Below are 24,831 nucleotides of genomic sequence, written 5' to 3'. Positions count from 1 at the left end.
CTACAAGATTTTTCCATTTTTACCTGAGTTTGTGAGCTTCCTTCCAGTATTGCTGACAATTCGTAAAAGAAAAGGGGGCCTTCGGTTGGGCTATAGCATGCCGGAGAAATGAAAGCAAATCGCTCTTTCTCGAGAGTCAATACACAGAAATAGGTATCTTACCCGATGATACTTGTACCAAGGCTGATTTATCGGGATGTTACGCACTGGCAGATAGACACATTCATGGGATAGTAATGGCGCTATGGATATCTGCTTCATTGGTACTCATAAGTCGATATCGAGACTCCAAATTCATACATTTTAAGTCACACTGTCCTCGGACGCTTTTCAGTCCATGGGATGCTAAACTATTAGCACATACTCACCTGTGGATGTTGTTATGCTACCAAAGCCAAGTAATGAATCATTGTTTCAATCTTCAATAAGTATCGATGACGCCAGCATCTAGACCGGACCTGTCGTGAAAAAGTATGCCTACATCACATTTTGAACCTCTCAAACGAACGATTGTGCCCAGATCCATGGGGTTTGAACAAATAAGTCGACTGACCTTGTTATTCACCTTAGTTGGCTACCACATCTGCGGGTAAGAGAGGAGGTCTGGGGTCATATCGCCCTATTTATAGATCATGTGTTCCACATAAAAACCTCCATGACCACCAAGGCCTGGTGCAATTGGACATCAAATGACACCCACATGGGTTGGGTAATGCAAGATGGAAAACCAGACGTCTAAAGAATAAAGTACCAACATGAGCCACCTCTGCACTTCGGCTTTTGCTAAACATCTTGTGTTTCCTCGTACAGGAAGGTGTGGGTAGCTGGCATATAGGTGAAGCATTCTTGACTAGCCTGGAAGCCAGAGCATTGTTTACAAACCTCACTACCTTCCATTGTGAGGAGTTCACACCGATTGAGGTTTCCCGTGCTGAACGATCTCGAGTCGTTCTGGGATATTAGGCACTCATTGCCTCTACGATGGAAGCACTTTCCGCCGACCATTTTGCTAAGTAAATGCAATGCCACTTGCAGATGGCGTGGTCAAGTACTGCCCCAAGACCCCAGATAGGAAATAGACTTATCTGACCTATACTCCAGACTTGGCGTGATAATCCTATAGTCTAATATGTTATTCAGGAACTCGGAAAGGAATTCAGTAATTACGCACTATTCGGCCACATATAACTGTCACTAATCCAGCTAGATGGTTTAAAACGAGGCCTATTGGCCCACTTTACAAGCACTTGAACACTGTAAAAAGTATAACGTAGTCCACGGTCCAATTGCACACTTTGGCAGACCTTATACGACAATGTATAAGTTAATTCAACCACAACGCCTATCATCAATTGAAACTACTCAGAATCGTTATCTTCAGACGTCTCTACATCATTTTCACAAGTGCGCGCATTATGTCCGGGCTCGCCGCAGATTCTACAGCGCCGTACACGCGCAATTCGCCGCCTCGTACGACCACCAATTTGACGAAATTCGTCATGTAACTGCCCATCAACCTCTCGTTGAGACTGTAGGTCCTGTCCAGCTTGTATACGAAGTGACCCTACACTCTGTAGCTGTTTTTTCTTCGCACGGCGACGTCGACTTAAGGTCTCATTTGCCTTTCGAAGTGATTCGACCTCGCCTTCTAAAAGGGCAAGCCGATGCATAACCTTCGTTGTACCTCGCGCAATCTGATCTATTCCAGCAAAAATTGACGTTGGTAAGCTATTTTTATGTCGTAAAACCCTATTTTTCACATAATCGGTTTGTGATTGGGCTTCGGTTGGGTTGTTTGGAGTCTTTGATTCCCAAGGGACGGGGAGACCAGCCGAGCTACCCGGAGGTGTTGGCGTATGTAATTTCACATCGAGCTGTGATATGACATAATCTGCATCGTACGGAACTATTCCTACCCCTCGGAGACCTCCTTGGATATTTGAAACCGTGAAAGTTGCGTTGTACGCGTTTAAAAACGCCGGTAAAAAGTCTTCTTTCGAGATATGACTTATATGTGCTCGCATGAGATCTTCGATTTCTTTTCCGTACGCTCTTTTTAACCCGCGAAAACAACCAACATCAAGAGGCTGGAGCTTATGCGACGAATGAGGAGGCATACAAAGCGTGACGATATTGTTAGCTTTGCAATATACCTCGAAATCGGTCGAGTGATGGCTTTCGTGACCGTCGAGGATCAATAGGCGATGAGTACCTTTCGTACGAGACTTGGTGTGATGATCGAAGTGTTTTATCCAATCTTAGCCTCTCTAGTTCGTAGTCCAGCCATTTTTAGTAACTGCGATAACCAAATCAGGCGGTAATGGGCTGTTTTCGTACCATGACGAGAGGTGGGTTTTGCCGGCGAAAATGATGTACGGAGGGAGGGCATAACCGGACGACCCAACGCCTTGAATAACTGTAACCCATTCCCGATTTCCTTGCTGGGCTGCTCTAGGCCTTCCGCGCCGATCAGAAGTTGTCACGACCATTTCGGACGAGATTTGGCCCATCACAAAACCGGTCTCGTCGAAGTTGTAGATATCCTCCTCCTGGATCGCGTATTTCGCAATTGTATTCCGTAACAGGTCAAACCACGCGCGATACGCATCGGGGTCTTCGCAGAGGACTCTCTGATAGTATATCCTTCGATTTAAACGCGCCCGGAGGTCTGGTTGTCGTCTTACGAAGCTCGAGGCCCAGTTGACGCCGACGCGTCCCGCGTCGCGACTTCGAAGTAATCGGTTGGCCATATCTTCAACACCACTCAATCGGGGAGGAAATGCTCGCGAATCTAGGTCGGTTATATGTCGTATGATTGCATCTTCTTCGGAAGGAGTCAACTTTTGCGTTGGCGATCGCGTAATCGCTCGAGCGGTTTTACCGTCACGTCGATACGCAAGGGTTCTAAAAGGTATGTTATAGATCTGACCAGCGCGACGTACACTTAATTTTGGATCAGACTGAAGCGCACGTAATGCTAGAATCATATCACTTTCATTCCAAGAACCAACCATAGTTATGTGGTGAAAAACCGCAGGTCAAAGTGGTAGCGTACGAAAATCTGCCGAAGTGTGCAATTGGACCGTGGACTACGTTAATATTAATCATAGAAAATTAACTAAACTATTAAAAGCAAAATTCCACCATTATATAACTACTTATGCTAACGCATATATTGTATATAAGTGTAAAGAAGAGCTGTTATTGCAGCCCGGCAAGCTGGGTGGGGGAGATTTCGCCTCCAATTCATGAGAACTCTGGGGGTGCCTCGACAGGAACAGGGTATCGTGGTCATTTTCATCCAAACTTGGATTCCTTAAGAATCAGTCTTGCAATATACGCATCCGTATTACCGTGGCACCACAGGCAGCTCTTTGCTCTACCTGATTAGTACCTCTAAAAGAATAAGCTATCGACAAGTAGCCGAGATATATATCGTAACCAGAACCTCTTTACGTGATGAAATAAATGATTATACACGACTTAGTAAAGCTAGGCTAAATTGCACACTACTAGCTAAAATAAAGGATGTAGCAGTAACGGGTAGAGTAGTTTCGTATACTAGATTATTCCCACCTCTTTAGAGAGACACTTTGCTAGAAATCTTCAGCCACCAAGTAAAACGCAGCGTTGAGTGTAAGTATTGCAACACCTCGGAAAGAGCATGAAAATCGAAGAAAGGGGGTCTTTGGGGGCGCAGCAAGAGACCGATGAGCAAGGCTGATCCCTGCTCCCCTTTTGTTAACTTCGTTTTTGTGCACCAAGCGATTCAGTAACCTCTGTGTGCATCAACGGCAATTCTTCTGCACATTTGGCAACCGGCAATGAGTCTATGTCCACGTATACATCCGGAGATGATTAATAGTGGCCGCAAGTCAGCTATGTCCCTTTGCGTATGAAGACCGGGCTAGCTCCGTCTACCTGGGGGTCTCAGGGTCTTGGGGTCTTGGAATCTTGGGGTCTCGGGGTCTTGGAGTCATCTGATGTCCCTAAATAACGCGTAACACCAAGCATCTTGGTCGAATCTGATCCATTTTTCGAAAACTACCAAGACTTTGGCACTGGAAACGAGATGGCATTGGGGCACACGAGATCTTCCAGAAGTAGACGAGATTCTGTCGGCGGCCCAGCTACACGACTCCGTCCAGTTATTATCTCGACTCGCAAAGTGTGGGTGAGAAAACACGTTGGTTGGTTCGACAGAAGCGTCGAGGTTACAACAGACACAGAAAACTGTGTCGGACTGTTTGTTTGGATCGAACTCTACTCAAGCTGCATACAGCATTGACCAAGCAAGCCCTCTATCAGGTCCGCATCAGACGTCTGTTCATAGTGACTATATGCATGTAGGCTGAGTGACCCTGTAATCTCAAAGTCAACCACCTTGGCGTGGCCCTTTTCCTCGGGCTCCTTTTCCTCGGGCTCCTTTGTATGGAATGAGGCGCAATGCGACTGTCTGGTTCTAGAACACTCTCTTCTTGATGGTTTTAGTCACCGTCAATAGCTGCACTGGATATAGGATTGATCGATCACATACAATATTTAGTGGTAACGTAGTCCACAAGCGAACGGGTCACCCAACCGAACGGGTCACCCAACCGAACGGGTCACCCAACCGAACGGGTCACGCCAACTAGCAAAACATGGAATTCAACACGATTTCGCAACCACAACGCCGTAAATCAATTAAAACTACTCAAAATACTCTTGACCAGATGATTCTATCTCTACCTGACAGGTTCGCGCATTATGCCCGGTCTTCCCGCATACGCCACAGCGCCGTTGCCGTGGCTGGCCACGATTTGATCCAGCGCTATTTCCACGCATTTCCTGCTGTACTTGCTGCTGTACTTGCTGCGCAACGTCCTTTTGATCTTGAAGATCTTGTACGTCTTGTGAATTAAGTGATCCTCCAAGCCGTACTCGTGTTTTTTTGGCCCTGCGCCGCTTGCTAATTAGAGCATTTGCCTCTCGAAGTTCCGCGACCTCAGCTTGGAGTAAAGCCATCTTATGCATAATACTCCGCGCTCCTTTCGAAAACTGATAAATAGCATCGTAAATTGACGTCGGGGAGCTATTTTTATGCCTGGCAATTCGAGATTTAATAAATTCGGACTGCGAAGTAGCCTCGGTTGGGTTGTTTGGCGTCCGAGAAGCCCAAGGAAGGGTTTCCCGCGTAGGGGGCCGGGAGGACGTTGGAGTCTGTAATTTCACATCCAGCTTCTCAATAACAATATCTGGGCTTAAAGGCACAATTCCAGCCCCTTGAAAGCCTGCACGAATATTGCTTTCGGTCAGGCTCTTCTTGAACGCGTCGCAAAATGCCGGAAGAAAGTCCTCCTTTGTGATATGCGAGTCGCGTAGCAGTCGGTTTGCCATATCTTCAACAGCACTTAGCCGGGGAGGGAATGCTTGCGAATCTAGCTCAATTATCCTTTGAATAATCGTATTTTCTTCTAGTTTTGTTAAAATTCCGACCGTTGGCTTCGATATTGCGACGTGATTGACGTTTTTGAAGACGCGCCTGGAGAGTAGTATTCGAGACTTTGTAGATTGTTGCAGCACGTCGGATACTAAGTGTTGAGTCATTTCTGATAGCTTGAGTTGCAAGGAGTAATTGAGATTCTTTTTGAGCAGAATCCATCGAGATAGTTGCGTGGTAAAGTTAGGAAGTTTAGTTCTATTTTTTGCTATGGGCGTGACCCGTTCGGTTGGGTGACCCGTTCGCTTGTGGACTACGTTACTGCACGTCAATTTCGGAAAACCATCTTAGTCGGCCAGAATCCTAGACAGCGCGAGTCGTTGGAACCATTCGCAAATAGCACAGCTGGTAAATGTGATACTACCCCATTCTGAGACTCCATTCGCAATCATGCTGGGCTCGCGTATTGGCCTAGTGCTGTCTCACCATGCGGGGCTATGTCGCTACGTTATCCAGTGGCCCATATAAGACACCGCAAACAATATTGCATATTCCCAGGGCTCGAATAAAACAGAGTACATCCGTCATTCTATATGATTCATTCGATGTTTTTTTATGTTGGTTCGTCTTAATCATCCACGGCTAATGGCGCCTGAGAGTGTGTCTTTCTCTAGGCATAGTATCTCCACCGTTCGCTTCTATATTATAGAATGCCAAGTCTTGTAGTGGGGAGTTCAGTCTTCAATTAGATGGATGGGATATAGCGCCAAGGTCTTACGGACGTCACTATAACTTCCACCCTGCTATTAGAACGGCATTGTTTTGTCAAAATGCGCCCCTGCCAACCAGCTCCACTTGGCAGATAGCCGGACTCGTTCGTCGCTGCTATTGGCACTTCAGTTCGTCAACATACCATTCTCTATAAAGCTGGCATACACCACCCTCAGTGCAATAGCTGACCTTGAAGTACTCCATACATTATACAATCTTTTACATTCCTTCCACTCTTTTGAGTCGGTCATTCATTTGGAATCTGTTACAACATGAAGTTCCAATCACTTATTTCTTTCCTGGTCCCCACGGCTTCGGCTATGTGCGACCACGGCACCAGTCACTTCTACAAACGCAACCCACTCAACAGCCGCGCCCAAGGAACCTTCAGCCATCAAGGAGCCACCGGACCAATAATATGGCACACTTTGGCCAACGTCAACTCCGCCTGTGCCCTCGGCACCGCTCAGTCTCCCATCAACGTCAAGGCCAGCAACTCCAAGGAGGTTGCTGGCAGCTCTTTAACTTTCGCCGTCGACACCTATCCCGAGGGCGCGGAGCTCGAGAACCTTGGAACCGCTCTCCAAGTGCCCGCAAATGGGACCCTGACCCTCAAGAACACCAACTACTCGCTCGCACAGTTCCATTTCCATACACCCAGCGAGCATCTAATCAACGATGAGTACTATCCCTTGGAGGTCCACTTCGTGTGGGAGGCAGCGGGTAAGTTATCATCGATCTTCATCTTTGGTAGTCAGGCCAGAGCATGTGGCTAATAATTCAACACCCGCAGACTCCTCGCTCGCCGTCGTTGGCTTCTTAATCGAAGTTGCCAGAACATCTGATGAATTGCTCACAAGCATATTTGCCAACGTCGCAGATATCACTGGGGCGGGTGACATTACTCACACTGAGTCCCTTAACTTCACTGCCTTGGCTACTCACTTGAGCAAGAGCACCGTGTTCCAGTCAGTATAACCCTATCTCCAAGGCATCTTGAAACCCAAATCTTTGGCTAAACTCACCCCATCATAGGTACTCTGGATCCCTCACCACCCCTCCCTGCACTGAGGGTATCTCATGGAACATCGTGAGCGAACCCATCAGCATCGACGTGGCTACCTATGTCAAGGTTAAGGGCATCATGAAGTTCAACTCGCGCTACATTCAAGACATAAACGGCGAGAAAAACCTGTTGCAATCTGCCATGGCAGGTATTCAGGCGCTCACCGGGTAGGACAAACGTTTTGATCTTGCTTGTATATATCGATTGCTACCCACGTTATGACTTATTAATACCACCAACCCTCACTTCATGACAGCCTGCAAACGTCATTTCGTAATACGAATATGGCACTGTTTACATATTTCCTATATTCTGACCTTGTTATTCTCAGGAGGATATGATAAGTTGATGCAGGGACATGGGCTGCGACGTGGTGCAGGATGTTCAATTGCTTACTCGATATTGACCTCAGCTATCCTGTCACAATGTGCACGGAAGAAATATAACGCAGAATCCAGCCCTTACAGAGATGGAAAAGCCCTGCAAAGGGCACAAGTCCAAAGGGTGCAGAAGCGTGGGTGGTAACCGAGACCGCCAAATCAGAGATGATCAATAGGGGGTGAGTCTTCGCCAAGACGCTGCGCTTGGTAAAAGTCCACTCGTCTACTCAACACAATTTTCTTTGTCTAAATTTCTTCCAACCCTATGTTGTTTCTTATATTTTCAAGCTTGATGAGTTAATACGAGGATACGAAAACTTATGTAGATAATTGATAAAACGTACAATACTTAGCCGCTATCTTGCAGAAGCTTATGTACTTGTGCTGGTTGTTATGTTCTGTTACTCTTTTCAAGACATGTATCTCTTCAATGCATTGCGTAGCCTCATTCCCGGATTGCCAGTTGTGTCGTGGTCTGTTCATGAAATCGAGACTACAACCAGGACTATTGTCAGGGTACGGCTAGGCCGAAGGCGATAGTACAGAGTGATGGGGAGTAACGGGCGTCCCTCCTACGTAATACCGGGTGGTCACTGGCGGTCTCAGGTAGGGGTGCCCACGGTGATGCATTGATCTCTACTCTCCCTCTATCTTCTTCCCGGGCCTCCGCCCCTTACATAGATAGCTAGAACCCGACGTCGGAGCCGCGGAGCACTAGTTTCCCCGATTGTTCCGCAAACCAAGACTTCCATATCGTGTCATGACTCGCACATTCCTACACCAGAGCCCCCACCGGTGTCCCACCGGTGCCTATGGCATTCTGTTCTCTGACAACTATCCAGGGATTTGATATGCAGTCTCGGGCGAAAGTTTCACAAACTCATACAGCATCCAGCATGGGTAACCATAAACTTATCACACATCAAGGTGAGTTAACGGTTTTACTCTGGCTGTCGTCGAATCGCCCAGGGATTCTCTTATAATTGAATCGCAAGGACAGCAATGTCTTGCGCATGGAGCGGTAGTCATCATTGCTCACGCATTGGGGCAGCGGCTTCTATTAAGAGTAACACACTAGCTGGATAGCCACAGTAATCCGCCACATACATGACCCTCTGTCATTTCAACGGATTGGGGCTTTTACCCACCACTTATACAGCAGTAGTTTCATTACCCCGTGAAATGTGTTTGCATAGTCGTAATCTCTTCACCATGCATCGGGCCGCAGCGTCCGCCTATAACTTACGAGGTTGAGACTTTGACTAAGTTCCTTCCTTCCTTCCTTCCTTCGTCGGCAACTAACCTAATTAGGTGCAGTAGAAATTACGGTAGCCCCGATGTGCCTGGGTGGATTTAGCAAGGATCGGCAAGATGAAGGCCAATACAATTTGGGGTACCCAAGTGAGATAAAAACAATACGAATCGGCCGCTGCTCGCTCATCAAATTTTCACATTTTCTCTGTCTCTCCAGAATTTAATCATCATTTCTTACTTGTACCTAGACACGTTTGCTCTCTGTTGGTCTTGAGTTGTGGCAATCGATGTTACATAGGGTTCAGCCACTGGCGACGCCACCCTCACAAGCGTTGAGCTTCTAAGAGAACTGCCGTGACAACGATGACCGTCCTTAGGAACACCGGGTTTTGGTCGATATCGGCAGTTGCCCAAGTAGTCATTACGACAACGGCACAATTGAGCCTGTCCAGATGTTGGTCAGATAGGTTTGCGGATGGAAACATGATTGACTGGACGAGCTATGACGGCGACTGGTCCGTCGTCAATGAGCGGCTTACCGTGAGTGGCTCGCCTGAGGCTAAAGTCACGTTGGATACCAACTTCACCGACCTTATTTTCGATGCGTCAGTCACTGTTCGAGACATCGACGATTCAATATATGATCTTGATAATGGGAGTGAACGGCATGGTCGGAGCTGTGCGGGATATCACTCGAACGCCCTGGTTAACGATGCCTTCAAAGCCGGAAACCCACCTACTAACTATTTCGTTCTTGGCTCAGTGTGGTTTCAAACCATCCAATCCTCGACACTAGACTAGCCATTCAGCTATGGCCTTGTCTCATCGTGCTGACTGAAAGTTGTTCGCGCTCTTTATACATGGTCTGTCGCTGGGAATCACCGTGGTTTGCTGATAATCCGAGCTGTATCCCGACTCACCATTTGAATATGTTTGAAATGCCTCCAGATATCAAAAAGGCAAATAGGCTTTCCATATTTCGTTCGGAAAGGTTTCTGTTCTATAAGCATAGCGACAAATCAATGGCTCAGGTGATGACCGTAAACTGGGCGCCCGTGTCTCTTTTTGCAGGTGTTTGAAGGATTCGATCCTTCCTGAATGCTCTGGTGTCTCAACAGCATGATTGCTACTTAGTCTCGTGAGGTTGATCGCGGTGAACTAGCAGAGCAAGGATACCATCAATCTCTTGGGTTTCTGACGTCGGAGATGGTACAAAAATTGACTATACCGGCGCTTAGGTGCAGGAAGAGGATAGCCGCCAAAAAGGAATCGAGGCTTCACCAAAAACCCCAAACAACCGAACTCGATGGGGCTTTTCGAGGAACTCGGTTAACGTTAGAAGCGGCCGATGCTGAATGGAACGAAGTTGTGGCAGAGATCAGAACTGGCACTATTAAGTTGGCCAACTTCATTAATTTACATAGAAATGATCGGTGACACATGTAGATACCGTGTTTAGCTAATTCGGTATTCAGCATAGCCACCCCGCATAGACATCACATAACGAAAGAGTTGGCAATATTTCCACTAAAAAGACCTTGTCTTCTTTCAAGTATGATAAGCACCCATTTCTAATGAGCATCTTCCTTGCTCGCCACCCAATCTTTAGGCGTTTCTAGCAGGCCTGCTCTCGAATTCCTAATCCCCTCTTGCAACCAACTCGGAAAGCCCCTGATACCTGATAAGAAGCCGTAGTAACTTGGCATCACAATCTGTCCACTTTTGCCGCTTTTCACTTGCTTGACGATAGCATCGGAAATATCTTGGGGCTCAAGGTAGCGCTCAGCGTTTGGTTTGTACTCGATTAGCTCTGCTATCATGGGTGTTCGAACCCAATTCGGATGTATGATACTGGACAAACGCATGTAAGCACCCAATATATCATCTATACGAAGTAGTGAGGATCAGATTCGTACCTGGTGCGCACATTCATGGCTTTGTAGCGGTGCCTCAGCTCTTGTGCTAGTCCTTCGTGGAATGCCAAGGCAGCGGCTTTTGTGCAGCTGTAGTCAATGATATTGGCAATGGAGACGAAGCTTGCCATGCTGGCCACGGTGACTATGTGCCCGTGGTTTTTTTCGACCATAGAAGGTAGAAACTCCTTTACCGTGATAAAGTGGGAAATGATATTGACATTGAAGGTCTGGCGCACTTCTGCTTCTGGCCTCTCCAGGATGTTCCCGTAAGAGCCAACTCCTGCGTTATTGATGAGAACAGTAGGATGGCCGATATCACGGCGAATCTCCTCTGCTGCTTTGCGAAACTCATCAGTCTTGGTGACATCAGCTTTGTAGTAGATGACGTTGTCAGGGAATGGCATCTCTGGGGGGTGCAGGTCTATAGCAATGACATTAATACAGCATTTGGCGAGCTTCCGAACCACGTCTTCTCCTATTCCCCTGCATCCGCCTGTGACTACTGCGATCTCCGTTCTCCAATCCCACGGTGGGTTTTGTGTGCGATTGTTCAGGGCCCGGTTGCTCAGAACCATGTTGAGTTTGCGAAGCATTGCCCAAAAGGCGAGGACGACGGCGGCATTGCGGACGACTGGGGGCGTAATGAGTCGTTGTAAGTGACTAGGTATCTCGGGAAAGTGCAGGTTACCGAGCGCCATGCTTAATTGACAAATGAGAATTTCTTGAGGGGAGTTATCAGGTAGTGCGTTCAAGGCATTGGCGGAGAGTAAATCCGTTCAGCTAACGATGCAGATACTAGTCTGACAGGAATCTAGGCCACTGCAGCTCACGTTTATATTAATCTTGGGATAACACATGAATGGGAGGCTAGCGCTAGACTTTACATCGGAGTTGCCCAAGTAGTCCGAGGTTGCAATGGGACGATTTGTGCTAAGGAAAGCAGCTTCCGATAGTTTAACTCAAGCCAACACGGCAGAGCTTCAGGCCGCTCAGAACGTAGTAGGATTCTATTGGCGGGTGACAAATGTACTATTCCAGACCGAGGCACTTATGCGACTGACTCCAACTCAAGTCGTGGCTTAGGCTACATGCGGGCCGTTCTTTTATTCCTCAAACCTTTCGACGTTGAAACTTGAAATACCTTACTTGTAGGGGTCCCTCAAACCATCTCGGTTCCGACCTTACGTAAGTGAGTACCTAGAAGTTTCGAGTCCCAAATACTGACATCATAGTGCCTTCCCTACTGATTATATACTCTATGAACACACCTAAGCATGTTTGTGCTACCGTATCAATCAGAGTAGTAACTGCCACCCCCCGAAGTAGTATGAATGGAAGGAGGGAGTGCATTATGCAATGTGATGAGCGCATGATGTTTAAACCGGGCAATCAAGTCGGCGCGCACCTCCTTCAGTTTGTGGGGAAACATGCTTCTAGAGGTGAATGCCGTTGCAATGGACCCCACTGCAGCATCCGAACTTCAAGTAGCTATATATGCACGATTGACTCCAAATTCGAGTTGCCGAGGTCCGCATCTATGACCATGGTTTAGATGAAACAGACCGTATAAATGTCTTGGACGTGTTTGACCCCTGTAGAGTTTGTTCACGCGCCCTCATTCTTTTGTCAACATCATACTGCAATTTGCCATACCCAGCTTCAACATGTCGGAGACTCAGTCATTGGCAGATACGGCGTTGTCCCTTGATGTTCTTGTCATCGGCGCAGGTATCAGCGGCATCAACACAGCATACCGTCTCCAAAGCCAACTTCCACACATCAAATTCAACATCCTGGAAGGCCGCAACGCCATAGGCGGCACTTGGGATCTGTTCAAATATCCAGGTATACGGTCTGACTCAGATCTTCACACCTTTGGATTCGAATGGCACCCGTGGCCTCACGAGAATCCAATAGCCGAAGGCCCTCTGGTCATATCGTATTTGCACGATGCTGTCGCCACTCATGGTCTTGAAAAGCACATTCATTTCCGCCACAAAGTGCTGTCCGCCAATTGGTCCTCGAAAAGCCAACGATGGACAGTCGTGGCAGAGCATGATGGCCACATCAAAAGTTACACGGCGAGATTCCTCATCTTGGGAACTGGTTATTTCGACTACGACACACCACTGAAGACCGAGACACCGGGTCTACAGAACTTCAAGGGGAAGATCATTCATCCACAGATGTGGCCAGAAGACTATGACTACAGCAACAAGAAAATGGTGATCATCGGCAGCGGAGCGACGGCGGTGACATTACTGCCTAACCTGATGAAAAAGGCCGCCTCAGTTACCATGCTTCAAAGGTCGCCCACTTACATTATCGCACGAACGAACAGAAGTCCTGCCTGGCTACGAGAGTTCGTACCGCGTCCCGTCCTCAGTGTTTACGAGCGTCTCTTGTTCATGACCGTTCCGTACCTATTCTACGTGCTGTGCATGTATTTCCCGAACATGATGAGGGCGTTTTTGAGGCAACAGACGATAAACCAGCTGCCCCAACGAATTAGCTTCGATCCCCACTTTAAGCCCCTATACAATCCCTGGGAGCAGCGCATGTGTTTGGCACCGGATGGCGATTTCTACCAGGCGCTGCACGATCCCAGAGCCAACATTGTGACGTCTCGGATCAAGACCGTCACAGAGCATGAGATACACTTGCTCAACGGCCGGACCCTCGAGGCTGATGTGATCATCACAGCTACTGGACTTCGAGTGATGATAGGGGGCGGAATTTCATTAACAGTAGATGGCGAGAAAGTCAACATAGCCGATAAGATGCTGTGGAACGGGACCATGATCCAAGATATTCCGAACATGTTTTACATGATAGGCTATACCAACGCGTCGTGGACCCTTGGCGCAGATAACTCGGCCTTCCTCTTTGTCCGTATGCTCAAGCATATGGCGCACACTCAAGCCACAGTGTTGGTGTCGCGAAAACCACAGCATATGGATGCTACGCAGCCGGTTTTCACGCTTACATCGACGTACATGAGAAAGGCGTATGAGTGTCTGCCGAAGTGCGGAACACAGAGGCCATGGACGCCCCGAACCAATCCAGTGGCTGATCATTTCTATGCTCGGTGGGGAAGCTTTGCGGAGGGCGTAGAGTTCACTGCTTGAACTTGATTTTACACCAACCTCTACACACATTGGTATAGGTATTTGGTACTAATAGATGAGTTATTCCTTGCGCTTGACACAATAGATGGAAATGATACACACGGTGCTTCTGCCAATATCACTGTCTGACACAAGTCGCGTGGCTATATTCCATACCAACTCGATCAAACTCAGTAGAGTATGGAAATCTTGACATCGTGATCATTCGAGGAGAGTTGCGTCTAGGTCGGGCGCGGAAATAGGACTCACTCCGCCTCCACATTCCGGGATTCTCGGGAATGCTCAACTAGGCCCGGTTATAACAGCTAACTATGGTGCAAGGAGGATGAACGACTCCGGACAATCCTTGTCATCCCCGCCATGATTTACGATAAGTACCAGCGCCTCAGCGCTACATGACACCTTTTTCGGCGTGCTGCAGATTTGGCTTGCACCATTAATATCTTCATATCAAGTGTGTAGAACCTCGGAAACTTATGCCGCATCCAATGTCATTGCTACCGAGAACCTCGGCGGTCACGCGGAGATCATGTCCATATCTGATAAATCAACCTGTCTCTACATTCATGCCTGGTTGAGAATAAACCGGGATGCACCCAGTCAGTGATGCGTTGTTTGAGCAACCTCTGGCGAGATGCTGACGCCTCCAAGCCTATTGGCTTGGCAATTGCCTATTCCGTGTGACCACACTTAAGACAATATCGGCTATGTGCGGAGGGATTCTCGGCACGTTAATGATTGACCCTAAAGACCTGGTGCTTCAAAAGTATACCTGAAGCTGCAAGTCAATTATGCATACATCCCTACCGTACATACTCTCGTTGCTACCGGAAAACAAGAGCGTTGCTATAAGCCATGGCGAAAACTCCGCAGGTTGGCACATCGCACATTCTCGTCGCCACACCTGACATACCCCCCATCTCGTTCTTCGACGAGACGCAATGGAGGGTGTACTACGCGCTCATGGACACCGTCGTCCCGTCCATCGTCGCGGGCGACAGTAGTCGGGGCGATCTGAAGCGGCTGGAGCTAGACAAGAACGTGTGCGACGCGCATTATGACAAGATCCAGGGGAGTATGACGAACGCACCGAGTCGGAAGGACTTTGAAGCGTATCTCTCAGAGAAGCTCTCGGACAACCAGAAGTTCAGAGACCACACGGCCAGAATTGTGGCTGCGCTTCCAGGTGAAATCAGGGATAGGCTGGGGTTGATTCTGAAATTTCTTGGGTGAGCCTATGCTCTCGACACCATCTTCCTCCCTGGAATGCGGTGAAGTGAAAGCTAAATGACACCACAGCACGCGGCTTGGTAGCTACCCTCTCACCGGTTATGTTAAACCCCTGCCCGACCTTCCCATCAGTGCCCGCGAAGCCGTGATCCAATCCTGGCAAACATCGTGGATCCCCTCGCTCCGCGGCCTAGCCACGTCTCTCACGGTCCTCGGCAAGAAAATATTCGTGCAGACGTCCCCCCTATTCCGCGAACTGAGCGGCTGGATCGACTTGCCCGAGGACTACCGCGCGGGGACGAGGCAACCGTATGCCTTCAAGCAGTTTGCTCTTAAAGAAGTGCCCGAGGTCGTCAAGACGGATGTCGTCATCGTGGGATCCGGGTGTGGCGGTGGCGTGTGTGCCAAGGTCCTTGCGGAAGCGGGACATCGCGTGTTGGTCGTGGATAAGGGGTACTATTTCCCGCCTGCGCAACTACCTATGCGAGATATTGCCGCGGAGGCGAATTTGTTTGAGAATGGAGGGGTGGTGCATGAGGATACTGGGTGTTTATCCATTCTCGCGGGGAGCTCTTGGGGGGGAGGGGGGAGTATCAATTGGGGGGTTAGTTTGCAGACGCAGGATTATGTCAGGAGGGAATGGGCGGAGAAAAGGGAGTTGTCGTTCTTTGCTACTGATGAGTATCAGGAGTCGCTGGATCGGGTGTGTGAGTTTATGGGCGTGTCGGATAACGTTCGCCACAACCACAGGGGTAATGCGCTGCTTGAGGGGGCGAATAAGTTGGGCTGGGACGCAAAGCCCGTGCCTATGAATTCGGGCGGAGCAGATCACTACTGCGGCCATTGTCATCTCGGCTGCGGGTCGGGTGAGAAACAGGGACCAGCTGTCAGCTGGCTTCCAGCTGCAGCAAGAGCTGGTGCTGAGTTCATCGAGGGGTTTCAGGTCGAGAGAATCACATTCGAGGCGTTCGCTTCCGGCAAGAAGGCGTCAGGGGTGGTGGGGAAGTGGACGTCGCGGAACGAAGAAGGTGATGTCAATGGTCCGTTGGAGGAACGAGTCGTTCGTGATGTGGTCATCAAGGCTAAGCGGGTAATTATCTCATGCGGATCGCTCTGGAGCCCCGTCATTCTACGAAAGAGTGGTTTGGCAAGCCCGCAGATAGGGAGAAACCTACATCTGCACCCTGTCAACCTTGTAGCTGGATACTGGAAAGAGGACATCAAGCCTTGGGAAGGTAATTTCATGAAATCCAGGAAGAGTGACACTGCTTGAATGCCGCTGACAATATACAGGCTGCGCCATCAGCAGTGTATGTACCACGTTCGAAAATCTAGACAACGAAGGCCACGGCGCCAAACTGGAGCCAGTCTGCATGGCGCCCTTGGTATTCTTCCCTGCCTTCCCCTGGACGAGCGGAATCGACTTCAAGCTATCTGCCCTGAGATATCGCCATATAAACTCCTTCATCTCCCTCACCCGCGACCGAGACACCGGCTGTGTCTACCCTGACCCTGTGTCGGGCAAGCCCCGCGTATCGTACGCCCCGAGTGCATTTGATAGGGCCCATACGCTCGAAGGGGTGGTAGCGTTGGCGAGAATATGCCACAGCACTGGCGCTCGGGAAATAATGGCGTTCATCACAGGGGTTAGGCCTTATATGAGACCCGAGGAAGAGGATCAGGATGCGGGGAGGCAGAACGAGGATTTTGAGGCGTGGATTAAGGAGGTCAGAAGGATTGGAAATCCTGTGACGTCGCCGTGGGCGAGTGCTCACCAAATGGGTTCGTGTCGAATGAGCAAGTCGGAAAGTGATGGTGTTGTTGACCCTACAGGAAAGGTGTGGGGAATCGAGGGGCTGTATGTCGCGGACGCTAGTGTGTTTCCCAGTGCAAGTGGTGTGAATCCTATGATCACGGTTATGGCGATTGCGGATCATATTGCTAGGGGGGTTTCGAGGAACTTGAAAGAATAAGTGGAAGAACAGAATCATTGGTTGCCTCAATTACGGCTTTTGAGGATTGCATGACATGTAATACGGCTATGACCGACGGATGCCAATCTCATAGGCATGACGGCACTTGTTTTGCTTGCCAAATCTACAGCGACCCGAGTCGTCAACCATAATACTCATCCGACTGCATCTTTGCTTTGGCGTCCAACGTATCATCACGAGCATGTGCTTCCTTGCCCCAAAACTGGGCCCTCTCGTCTAGAATGTCCTGCGCCCACGCCTTCATCTCCGGCGTCTGCACCTTGGTCGCCACGTACCCAAACTCGCCCAAGTCCTTCTTCCGCTCCTCGCGCTTCTCGTACTCCACCATCTGCAACAACAACTCGATCTTGTCTAGATCATTTGCAAACTTGCTTTCGGGCGTCTTGCCCTCCTCAAACTCGTGCCAGATGGCTCGCAGGTCATCCCCATGGGCCCCGCCTTGGACGTTGCCCAGCAGCCGTTTGGCGATATAGTCGATGCTGGTCATCTCGCGCCGTTGCTTTTCCGGCTTGGAGACGCCGTCGCGAGGGGTGATGTCACCTACCAACGACTCAGCCAGGTCGTGGATTAGGCACATGCGCATGCACTTGTCCCTGTCAAGATTTGGGGGTGCGAACATGGCCAGGCAGGCCATGCGGTGGGAGTGCTCAGCTACGGACTCGATGCGTCTTGTCATAGGATTAGTATAGTCGAACCATGGGAAATTTGGGCTGCGGGTGTGGTGACAGACGATCTTACCCGCTGACGCCATGCTGTATCCAGCCTGATCGTCGTATAGTCTTCAGTTGTCCCACTTGGTGGAAGAATGGGACCGCAGATTCGGAGTCTTCCACTGGTTTTTCTGGAAGACGCTTGAGGGCTGACTCTATAGTCCATGGCTCGGCAGCGGCTTAAGGTCAAGTGAAGTCAGCATTACAGAAGGCGAAGAAGATTCGCGAGGTATTAACCTGATGTGTCCTTCGACATGACTTTGATCACTCTATTTTTGGTACTTGGTAGCTCGTGCTCTCTAGTTGGGTACAAGGTCGTCAAAAAAATCAAGTGAAGTCCATAAACGACTGTGGGTGGAGGCGGACGTGGAGGGTGGAGTGTGGAGTGTGGGGTATGGGCTGCAAAACCCCCTCTCCTGTAGGAAGTTGCTAACAATGCGCACGGCCCATGAGCAGCTGTGTATACTCCGTAATTCGCCGACTACCGAATCCGCGCAGCCATTCGTGCTGAACGACATCGGACAGGCCAATGGCATCATCCAGATACTTCCTGTGTTGGACTTGACAATAGTTTCCCTCAGTTCGTCATCGACGACGCCCTGAGTCATCCCTAATCTCGGAAGACATGGCCAATATCAACACCCTGGTCCAAGCCCGCTACGGCTCCGCGACAACGTTGAGTTTAGCAGCTGGCGGAGTTGAGGCCGCGAATCCAACGTTGGCAACTCTTCTACAACACAAGTCGACTCGAAATTTCTCTGCAGAACACCTGGAACCAGGGACGCTGGAGATCATTGTGGCAGCAGGCCAAAGCGCGGCCACATCATCCAATTTACAGACTTGGAGCGTGATAGCTGTTGAAGACCCGGTCCGCAAAGATAAGGCAGCAACGCTCTGCGGAAATCAGGACTTTATTCGACAATCACCCCTATTCCTCGTCTTCTGTGCGGACCTCAACCGTCTGACCAATTTGTCCGAGAAACAACAATCAGCGGGCGAGGGACTCGAGTTCACCGAGATGTTCCTCATGGCATCCATCGATGCATCTCTCGCCGCACAAAATGCCTCAGTCGCCGCCGAATCTCTGGGATTGGGGACCTGCTATGTGGGGGCTGCTCGAAACCACTCACGGGAACTGGCTGAGTTGCTGCAACTGCCGCAACGTGTTATTGCGTTATTTGGCTTGGCTGTTGGTAAGCCAGACGATACTGTGGCTGCTTCTGCTGCAGTCAAGCCTCGGTTGGGACAGGATGAGGTACTACACCGCGAGACCTGGAGTGTGGATAGCGAGGCCCAGTCGAGGCATGTCACCAAGTATGATGCAACGCTGGCGAACTTTGACGCCCAACAACAGCGGACGGGCGCTCTGGCTTGGACACATCGATCTGCTCGACGAGTGGCATCTGCGAGTTCTCTATCGGGGCGGCATATTCTGCGTCAGGTCTTAGAAGAGAGGGGTTTCAATCTTCGATAAGGTGCATAGGTTTTCGTTATGTCGCGCGCCCGAGTTGTTGTGGTATACATACACTAGGCGCAAACGACGGCACAAAAATCATTCCAATCCTAATCGAACCTGTCTGGCCGATCATATAGAACTGACCGTTATCATCAGGTCCTGTCGATACCCTACTGGAAGATTTCACATCTTCGTCTTTGCCATCGTGTTGAAGGTCTGCTGTTGATACAAACTCGTTCGAATACTGCTCAAAATTATCAGCATGTGTCATCAATATCGACATTTGAAGGGTGCGGGTTTTACTGGAAGACATTTACCTTCTTTCCCTGGGGAACCTCACTTATTGACCTTCCAAAGAATAGAAGGCCCTTTGAGGTCAACCATGCCGCCGCAACTATCTCCACAGACTTTCATCAGTCGCTCAAGTTTTATACCTTTTCTCCTTTGAGCAGCTTTCTTGTCCTATGACCCTTCTTGTATGTTGTGGTTTGCAGTCTTCGTTATACCTGGGGCATATTCGGCGCACTAGGCAGCAGTTTGCCGAGTGAAAACATGACTACGAGAAACCGCCCTTGCCCATGCCTGGATCACCGATTTAAAAATCTTCACCTGTCTTCAAACTTTTCTGCTTCCATTATCTCCTTGAGCTTCTTCTGCTTTTATAAAATGACCGGGACTGAACCACCGTACAGGATGCGCACCAGGTCACCTTCACGCACTTCAGGACATGCCGGTCCTGTCGGGTCACGCCCGCCTTTCTAGCTCTATTATGCTCTTTCGTGCTCGACAGCTGATTTAGAGTTTCTTAAACTTGCCCTGGTGTAAGCAGCCAAGAGGCACACTTTTCTGTGTTGAAGACCCTTATGGCCGGCCACCTTCACTCCTTCGAACCCTTCGAATTTGGGGAGATCAGAGATACATCCAACCATATGCTTTTTTATAGCTTGCAATAAGTCCGATAAGTCCCAGGGCACCATCTTTTGTTCTGATCAACGACGTGTTTCAGATGACAGACACTCTGCACCCTGTGGCAAAACTACCGAAGGAGTTAGTTACGCTCATAACGAATCAGCATTTTGGTGTTCACTGCTCCAGACCTATATCCCATCTCAGAGTTTTCATATCGACCGTTTCTTTTGAGCTGCATTGTAGCTGCCATGTATGGCTTCGGAGGTTCCTACGAGCCTGGTTGCATCCCGCCGTTTCAGCAACGTATGGCCTATACCTGGGCGAGGGCAGAGAACGAACGTACTGCCTTTGTGGTTGGAGATACAGGATGGCAAGCTAGTGGATTCTCCACGCCTGTTTCCGCCTGTGGGAACTGAGCAACGGTTGGTGTATAATTCGACACGGTTTCTGTGATGCCACCCCCTGGTCTTGGAAAGTACTTCAGAACCTCTCGCAGTATTGGGTAGTCGCGAATGTTGTGCCTATTGCCACAAATTCAAGACTGTTCGGGATCACAGATGCACCCACATATTCTACCCGATGGGTTTCCTGTATTCTCTGTTGGATATCTGCAGACCCCATTCCGGTACTGAGTAGCTTGCTAATTCACAGTAGTGCCAGCTTGTTCGAAGTCTCGGCGTTCTAGGTTCCAAGGTGGCAAAGAAGTTCGGAATGGGGCTTTCTGCTTAATTTTACCCGAGACCGCATGTTTGTTAGACTCGGTGCCGTGGTGCTGGCGACCGATTATATCCCGCAACACCGGCGTTATCATCACGCAATCCGACGTGCTAGTAGCTGAGGCTGGAAAGCCGAATGCCCAGAAAAGAAAATGCCATTGGCCCAAGACAAGCGGTCATCCAGGCGGGACTGGCGGGATTCCTGGGGTACATTACCAATAAGGGGGACCGATGAAGGGGCCATTACAGTAAAAGCTGACCACGGACGCCCAGCCTTCTTATGCACCTAGTCTAGCATGCGAGCAAGAGTTCAATACTAGCACAGCGGCTCCGATCCTTGCTGCAGCTGGAACTCCATCACGATATCTCGCCGCGCAGCCTAGACGCAGATACTTTGATAGTACACATCATACGGCTCCGCCATCCAAATATGTCCGACGCCATGCTTGTCCTTGACTCACTTCTCGCCGACCATGTTCATCTCGTACCAGAGGCGGTGCGTCTTGAACAGCCGCTCCATGAACTGTCTCATTTTGAAACAAATACTAATGTCATACAAAGTTCTGAAAGACAGAGAAATTGTAAGTAGGAGCCACTGCAGCGCTGCAAGCTGATTTTGTCGAATCCTTTGGCCACAGTTGAGCTTACATAATTGAAATTGCCAGTCAACTCGCAGATTTCGCAAAGGAAGCTACTGGTAAGCAACGCGCCGTCAATCGAAATTGATGCATATTGAACTTGGTTGACCAGGACCCACCCAGGCAAGCTCCTTCTCCTGCTCGAGTTCCAACAGAAGCTCCAGGGTAGCTTGCCCCACTTTTACCCATCGGAGCGGACTTTCATCTTCGCCGCCGCGAAAAAAAGTTATTGGTGATATTTGAAGCTCTCTAGACTCGACGAACTCGACAAGTGCACCCTATCCCAGTCGCCGTCACCACGATCAATCCGACTCCGCTCAAGGTCACTCTCCCATCGTCAAACTATCCCCGAACAATAAGATCAACACCGTCAAAATGCATTTGATGTACACCATGCAAGACGGGAAGCGCACCTACACCCTCAAGAAGGTGCTGCAAGGCGAGGTCACCAAGTCGGCACACCCTGCGCGTTTCTCCCCCGACGACAAGTGGTCGAGGCAGCGCGTGACGCTGAAGAAGCGATTTGGCCTGCTTATTTTTGTGGATGGTGAGTTCTTGGCCCGTGGAAGCTAGAAATATGTTGTCTAACGAGCTTGGTGTGCTAGACGCGAAGAAGATCAAGGCGCCGTGATCGAATGAATAGATGCCACGATACAACAAGGGGAAAGGACTCTGGAAAATCTCTTCATGGAAAACGGCGTTCTAGGCGTGATAGTTTAGGGCGATGGCGGAATGGGGTCGACCACTATGGAATCTCCACGGCATGGTCGCTGTTCCTTCCGGCCACAGATTTACGATCCTTGGGCCAACAGGGTAGGGTCGAGGACATTGGTTGTGACCCCTGTTTGCTTGCCCTGGCGGTGGTCCGTCAATCATTCAAAGCGCTAGCGGTGTATTCAGTATCGCCTTCACAAGAAAAAACATCGATACCCAAATGAACTTGCAAGAAGGCTCCCAAAGGCCATCGCCCATGGTTCATAGGTGTGTCTAGCGTCCTGTTCACAGATATTTCGTCAAAATGACATGTTTTTTCTTCACAAGTGTTGTGGTATCATCTATGTATTCCCAGTTGATCGTGAATCTATGCGTGCCTCTTTTTGGAGTTGATATTTCTCCCAGCGCCGACTCGTATCTTGCCATGACCACCCTGGCGGTTTCCGGTCAAGATACTAGGGAGATAATCCTCATCCATCAAATCCTTTTGTTTTATCCGCCGGTCCTCGACCGCCCTCCTAGTGTACTCCTTTTGGTCTTCCGCCAGAATGAGTTCCTGGCCCCATCCGTTCCTGCCACCTCCCTGTCCTCTGTACTTACCGTTCGCGGTCCCGTGTGTGGGTTTCGGTACGCTGTACACGTTGCCCCTGGTGTTCCATTGGAAGTTCTTCTTCAGGTGGATCTGGAAGTTGCCGCTTTGGTCCGTGGAACAGCTCACGCGCGTCAATGTTGGCTGGCCACATTTGGGGCAGAACGTCTTTGACATATCCCGCGTGATTTGGAAACAACCATGGCAACGAAGAATCCAAGTCTTGACACGGGTGATGCGTGCTAGTCTGGGAGAAACCAGGTTTAGATTCATTCTGAGAAGGACATTCTGCATGGCGTAATCAGACGTGAGAAGAGCGACTTGGAGGAGCTTCTGAATGGGTTCTTCCGGGGAGCCATTCTGATCTTTGGCCAGGTGTGTCTTCACATTTGAGGGTGTTATCCATCCAGCTTCATCGTCATCATCCTCTTCCGCAGGATTTCCCGCGAACCCGGAAGCGCCCTCGGATTGCGGAACTTTAGTCGACGAAGGCTCAAATGACAGAGACTCTAATTGGTGAGAAACCGCCTCCTGGTCAATAACCGGCTGTTGCTCTTGCTCTTGTGCTTCAGGCGCGACTTCGTCAGGCTTGGGAGCTTCGATTTCAATGTTCGACACGTCTGCGGAAATCGCCTCACCTGTTGTTGGTGATGCCTCCTGTAGCGGTTCTAGCGAATCGACAATCTTGTTCTCGACCGGCCGTTCGCCCTCAGCAGCGGATTTTGATGCGGATTGTACGTCCTGTGGGATTTCTGGGATTTCCGGGACTTGGGCAGTGTTGCTCGCCACTGGATGTTCGGTCTCGGCACCAGTTTCTGGTGTGGCCTGCTGTTCTTGCCGTTCAAGCTCCTCCTTCGCTTTCGCGGGAGACTTTCCGTTCACTGTCTTCTGCCCCGGTTCTTTTCGTAAACGCCAATCGCCTCCATTCCTTTCTATCTCCAGCTCGTAGGCTAGAGCAATAAGATCCAAATCGGGTCGACTGAGGACTTCGAGATCACCTGTTCGACGCGCGAATCCGGTAACGAATTGTCTGTTGAGTTGCGATTAGCCGCAAGTTTGTTGTACCTTTCTTGTCTGGATTTATGTCACCTGGATTCTGGTTTAGGGCTGCGCAACTTGATAAAAGGAAGCAACTGTGTCTGGACTCTCGCTCGTGTAGCTGCATCTTTGATCTCGGAGATGACTGAAGGGAGGGTGTAAAGCTCGTGCGCTTGCGCGATAAGCGAACTGACGGGAGGGTCGTTCTTGATCACTGAGATCGCCTGTTAGCAACTTCTAGCCTAATGACGCGGCGGTATATCGGGAGCCCGAGGTCAATCTCGGCGGTTGGGAGTAACGCACGCGGTCCCGTATCGAGAATCAGGGTATGTATCGGTTTCGTTGGCGCGGAATAGATCTCTGGAGATTTCTTGGAGGCTTCATTTGGCGTCTCTAATGACTTCTCTGGCACTTCCATCTCGGTAGGTATCATATGGAGTTCTGCGGTCGCCATCGTGTCGGCCGTCTTGTCGCTAATCTTGTCGGATAGTGGGGTGGACGAGTTGGAAATTGGGTTCAACTGCAATTTGGCGGGGTGATGAAATTTTGGCGGACAGTGCGGGCAGAATTCTTATGCCAGTAAGTGCCCCCCAATAACGCTACCTGGAAGCGACCGACCTCTTAGTGGGTTTCATGCGACGCCGACCTGGGCATTGCTCCATTCAACTGCCCCGTTTCAACTTCAACCACTACACGTGGATGGATATCCTGCGCGACCACACAATTTTCTTCTTGTGACCTCAGGTGAATTCATGGAATCCTCGGATTATTTCCTCAGCCTTAAATAGTACAATTAATCCTACTGAGCCACATTCATATTTCATCGAAATACGTTCGGTCACGTCGCATCTCTCAGTTTCGGCCCAGTGGATTGCGCTCGCGGGTTTGTACACATTCCTC

General features: G+C 49.6%; 9 protein-coding genes across 9 annotated transcripts; 6 read left to right on the top strand and 3 right to left on the bottom strand.

Moving 5' to 3' along the window:
* Nucleotides 1-6,465: 6,465 nt before the first annotated feature.
* On the top strand, nt 6,466-7,430 carry BCR38DRAFT_331088 (carbonic anhydrase; the record flags this gene model as incomplete). Its single annotated transcript, XM_040855024.1, has 3 exons — nt 6,466-6,916; nt 6,987-7,161; nt 7,229-7,430. The coding sequence occupies 3 exons, from the start codon at nt 6,466-6,468 to the stop codon at nt 7,428-7,430; spliced, it is 828 nt and encodes a 275-aa protein (XP_040721052.1).
* A 1,650-nt stretch (nt 7,431-9,080) lies between these two features.
* Nucleotides 9,081-9,769, top strand: BCR38DRAFT_10654 (uncharacterized protein). Its single transcript, XM_040853336.1, has one exon. It carries the CDS (start codon nt 9,257-9,259, stop codon nt 9,692-9,694), a length of 438 nt encoding a protein of 145 aa, XP_040721051.1. The 5' UTR covers nt 9,081-9,256; the 3' UTR covers nt 9,695-9,769.
* A 695-nt stretch (nt 9,770-10,464) lies between these two features.
* On the bottom strand, nt 10,465-11,507 carry BCR38DRAFT_330833 (putative short-chain dehydrogenase/reductase 2; the record flags this gene model as incomplete). Its single annotated transcript, XM_040854999.1, has 2 exons — nt 10,465-10,744; nt 10,810-11,507. 2 exons carry the CDS (start codon nt 11,505-11,507, stop codon nt 10,465-10,467), a joined length of 978 nt encoding a protein of 325 aa, XP_040721050.1.
* Nucleotides 11,508-12,473: 966 nt separating this feature from the next.
* Nucleotides 12,474-13,937, top strand: BCR38DRAFT_453986 (putative flavin-binding monooxygenase; the record flags this gene model as incomplete). The annotated part of the gene is made up of 1 exon (XM_040861662.1): nt 12,474-13,937. One exon carries the CDS (start codon nt 12,474-12,476, stop codon nt 13,935-13,937), a length of 1,464 nt encoding a protein of 487 aa, XP_040721049.1.
* Nucleotides 13,938-14,792: 855 nt separating this feature from the next.
* BCR38DRAFT_329770 (long chain fatty alcohol oxidase) lies at nt 14,793-17,140 on the top strand (the record flags this gene model as incomplete). Its single annotated transcript, XM_040854903.1, has 3 exons — nt 14,793-15,166; nt 15,237-16,402; nt 16,461-17,140. 3 exons carry the CDS (start codon nt 14,793-14,795, stop codon nt 17,138-17,140), a joined length of 2,220 nt encoding a protein of 739 aa, XP_040721048.1.
* A 142-nt stretch (nt 17,141-17,282) lies between these two features.
* BCR38DRAFT_479947 (HD domain-containing protein) lies at nt 17,283-18,127 on the bottom strand (the record flags this gene model as incomplete). Its single annotated transcript, XM_040863222.1, has 3 exons — nt 17,283-17,829; nt 17,900-18,050; nt 18,109-18,127. 3 exons carry the CDS (start codon nt 18,125-18,127, stop codon nt 17,283-17,285), a joined length of 717 nt encoding a protein of 238 aa, XP_040721047.1.
* A 248-nt stretch (nt 18,128-18,375) lies between these two features.
* On the top strand, nt 18,376-19,504 carry BCR38DRAFT_416878 (Nitroreductase). Its single transcript, XM_040859134.1, has one exon. The coding sequence runs from the start codon at nt 18,497-18,499 to the stop codon at nt 19,343-19,345; it is 849 nt and encodes a 282-aa protein (XP_040721046.1). The 5' UTR covers nt 18,376-18,496; the 3' UTR covers nt 19,346-19,504.
* Nucleotides 19,505-21,965: 2,461 nt separating this feature from the next.
* BCR38DRAFT_479945 (H/ACA ribonucleoprotein complex subunit 3) lies at nt 21,966-22,221 on the top strand (the record flags this gene model as incomplete). The annotated part of the gene is made up of 2 exons (XM_040863221.1): nt 21,966-22,137; nt 22,196-22,221. The coding sequence occupies 2 exons, from the start codon at nt 21,966-21,968 to the stop codon at nt 22,219-22,221; spliced, it is 198 nt and encodes a 65-aa protein (XP_040721045.1).
* Nucleotides 22,222-22,623: 402 nt separating this feature from the next.
* On the bottom strand, nt 22,624-24,446 carry BCR38DRAFT_416873 (Nin one binding Zn-ribbon like-domain-containing protein). The gene is made up of 3 exons (XM_040859133.1): nt 24,235-24,446; nt 23,983-24,145; nt 22,624-23,923 (listed from the first exon to the last, which is right to left on the bottom strand). The coding sequence occupies exons 1-3, from the start codon at nt 24,383-24,385 to the stop codon at nt 22,672-22,674; spliced, it is 1,566 nt and encodes a 521-aa protein (XP_040721044.1). The 5' UTR covers nt 24,386-24,446; the 3' UTR covers nt 22,624-22,671.
* Nucleotides 24,447-24,831: the final 385 nt, after the last annotated feature.

This window comes from Pseudomassariella vexata, assembly GCF_002105095.1.
Source record: "Pseudomassariella vexata strain CBS 129021 chromosome Unknown BCR38scaffold_1, whole genome shotgun sequence".
In the NCBI taxonomy this organism is placed as follows: Eukaryota; Fungi; Ascomycota; class Sordariomycetes; order Amphisphaeriales; family Pseudomassariaceae; genus Pseudomassariella; species Pseudomassariella vexata.
Note: the sequence above shows the minus strand (reverse complement) of the source record. Positions and strands in the feature narration are given on the sequence as shown.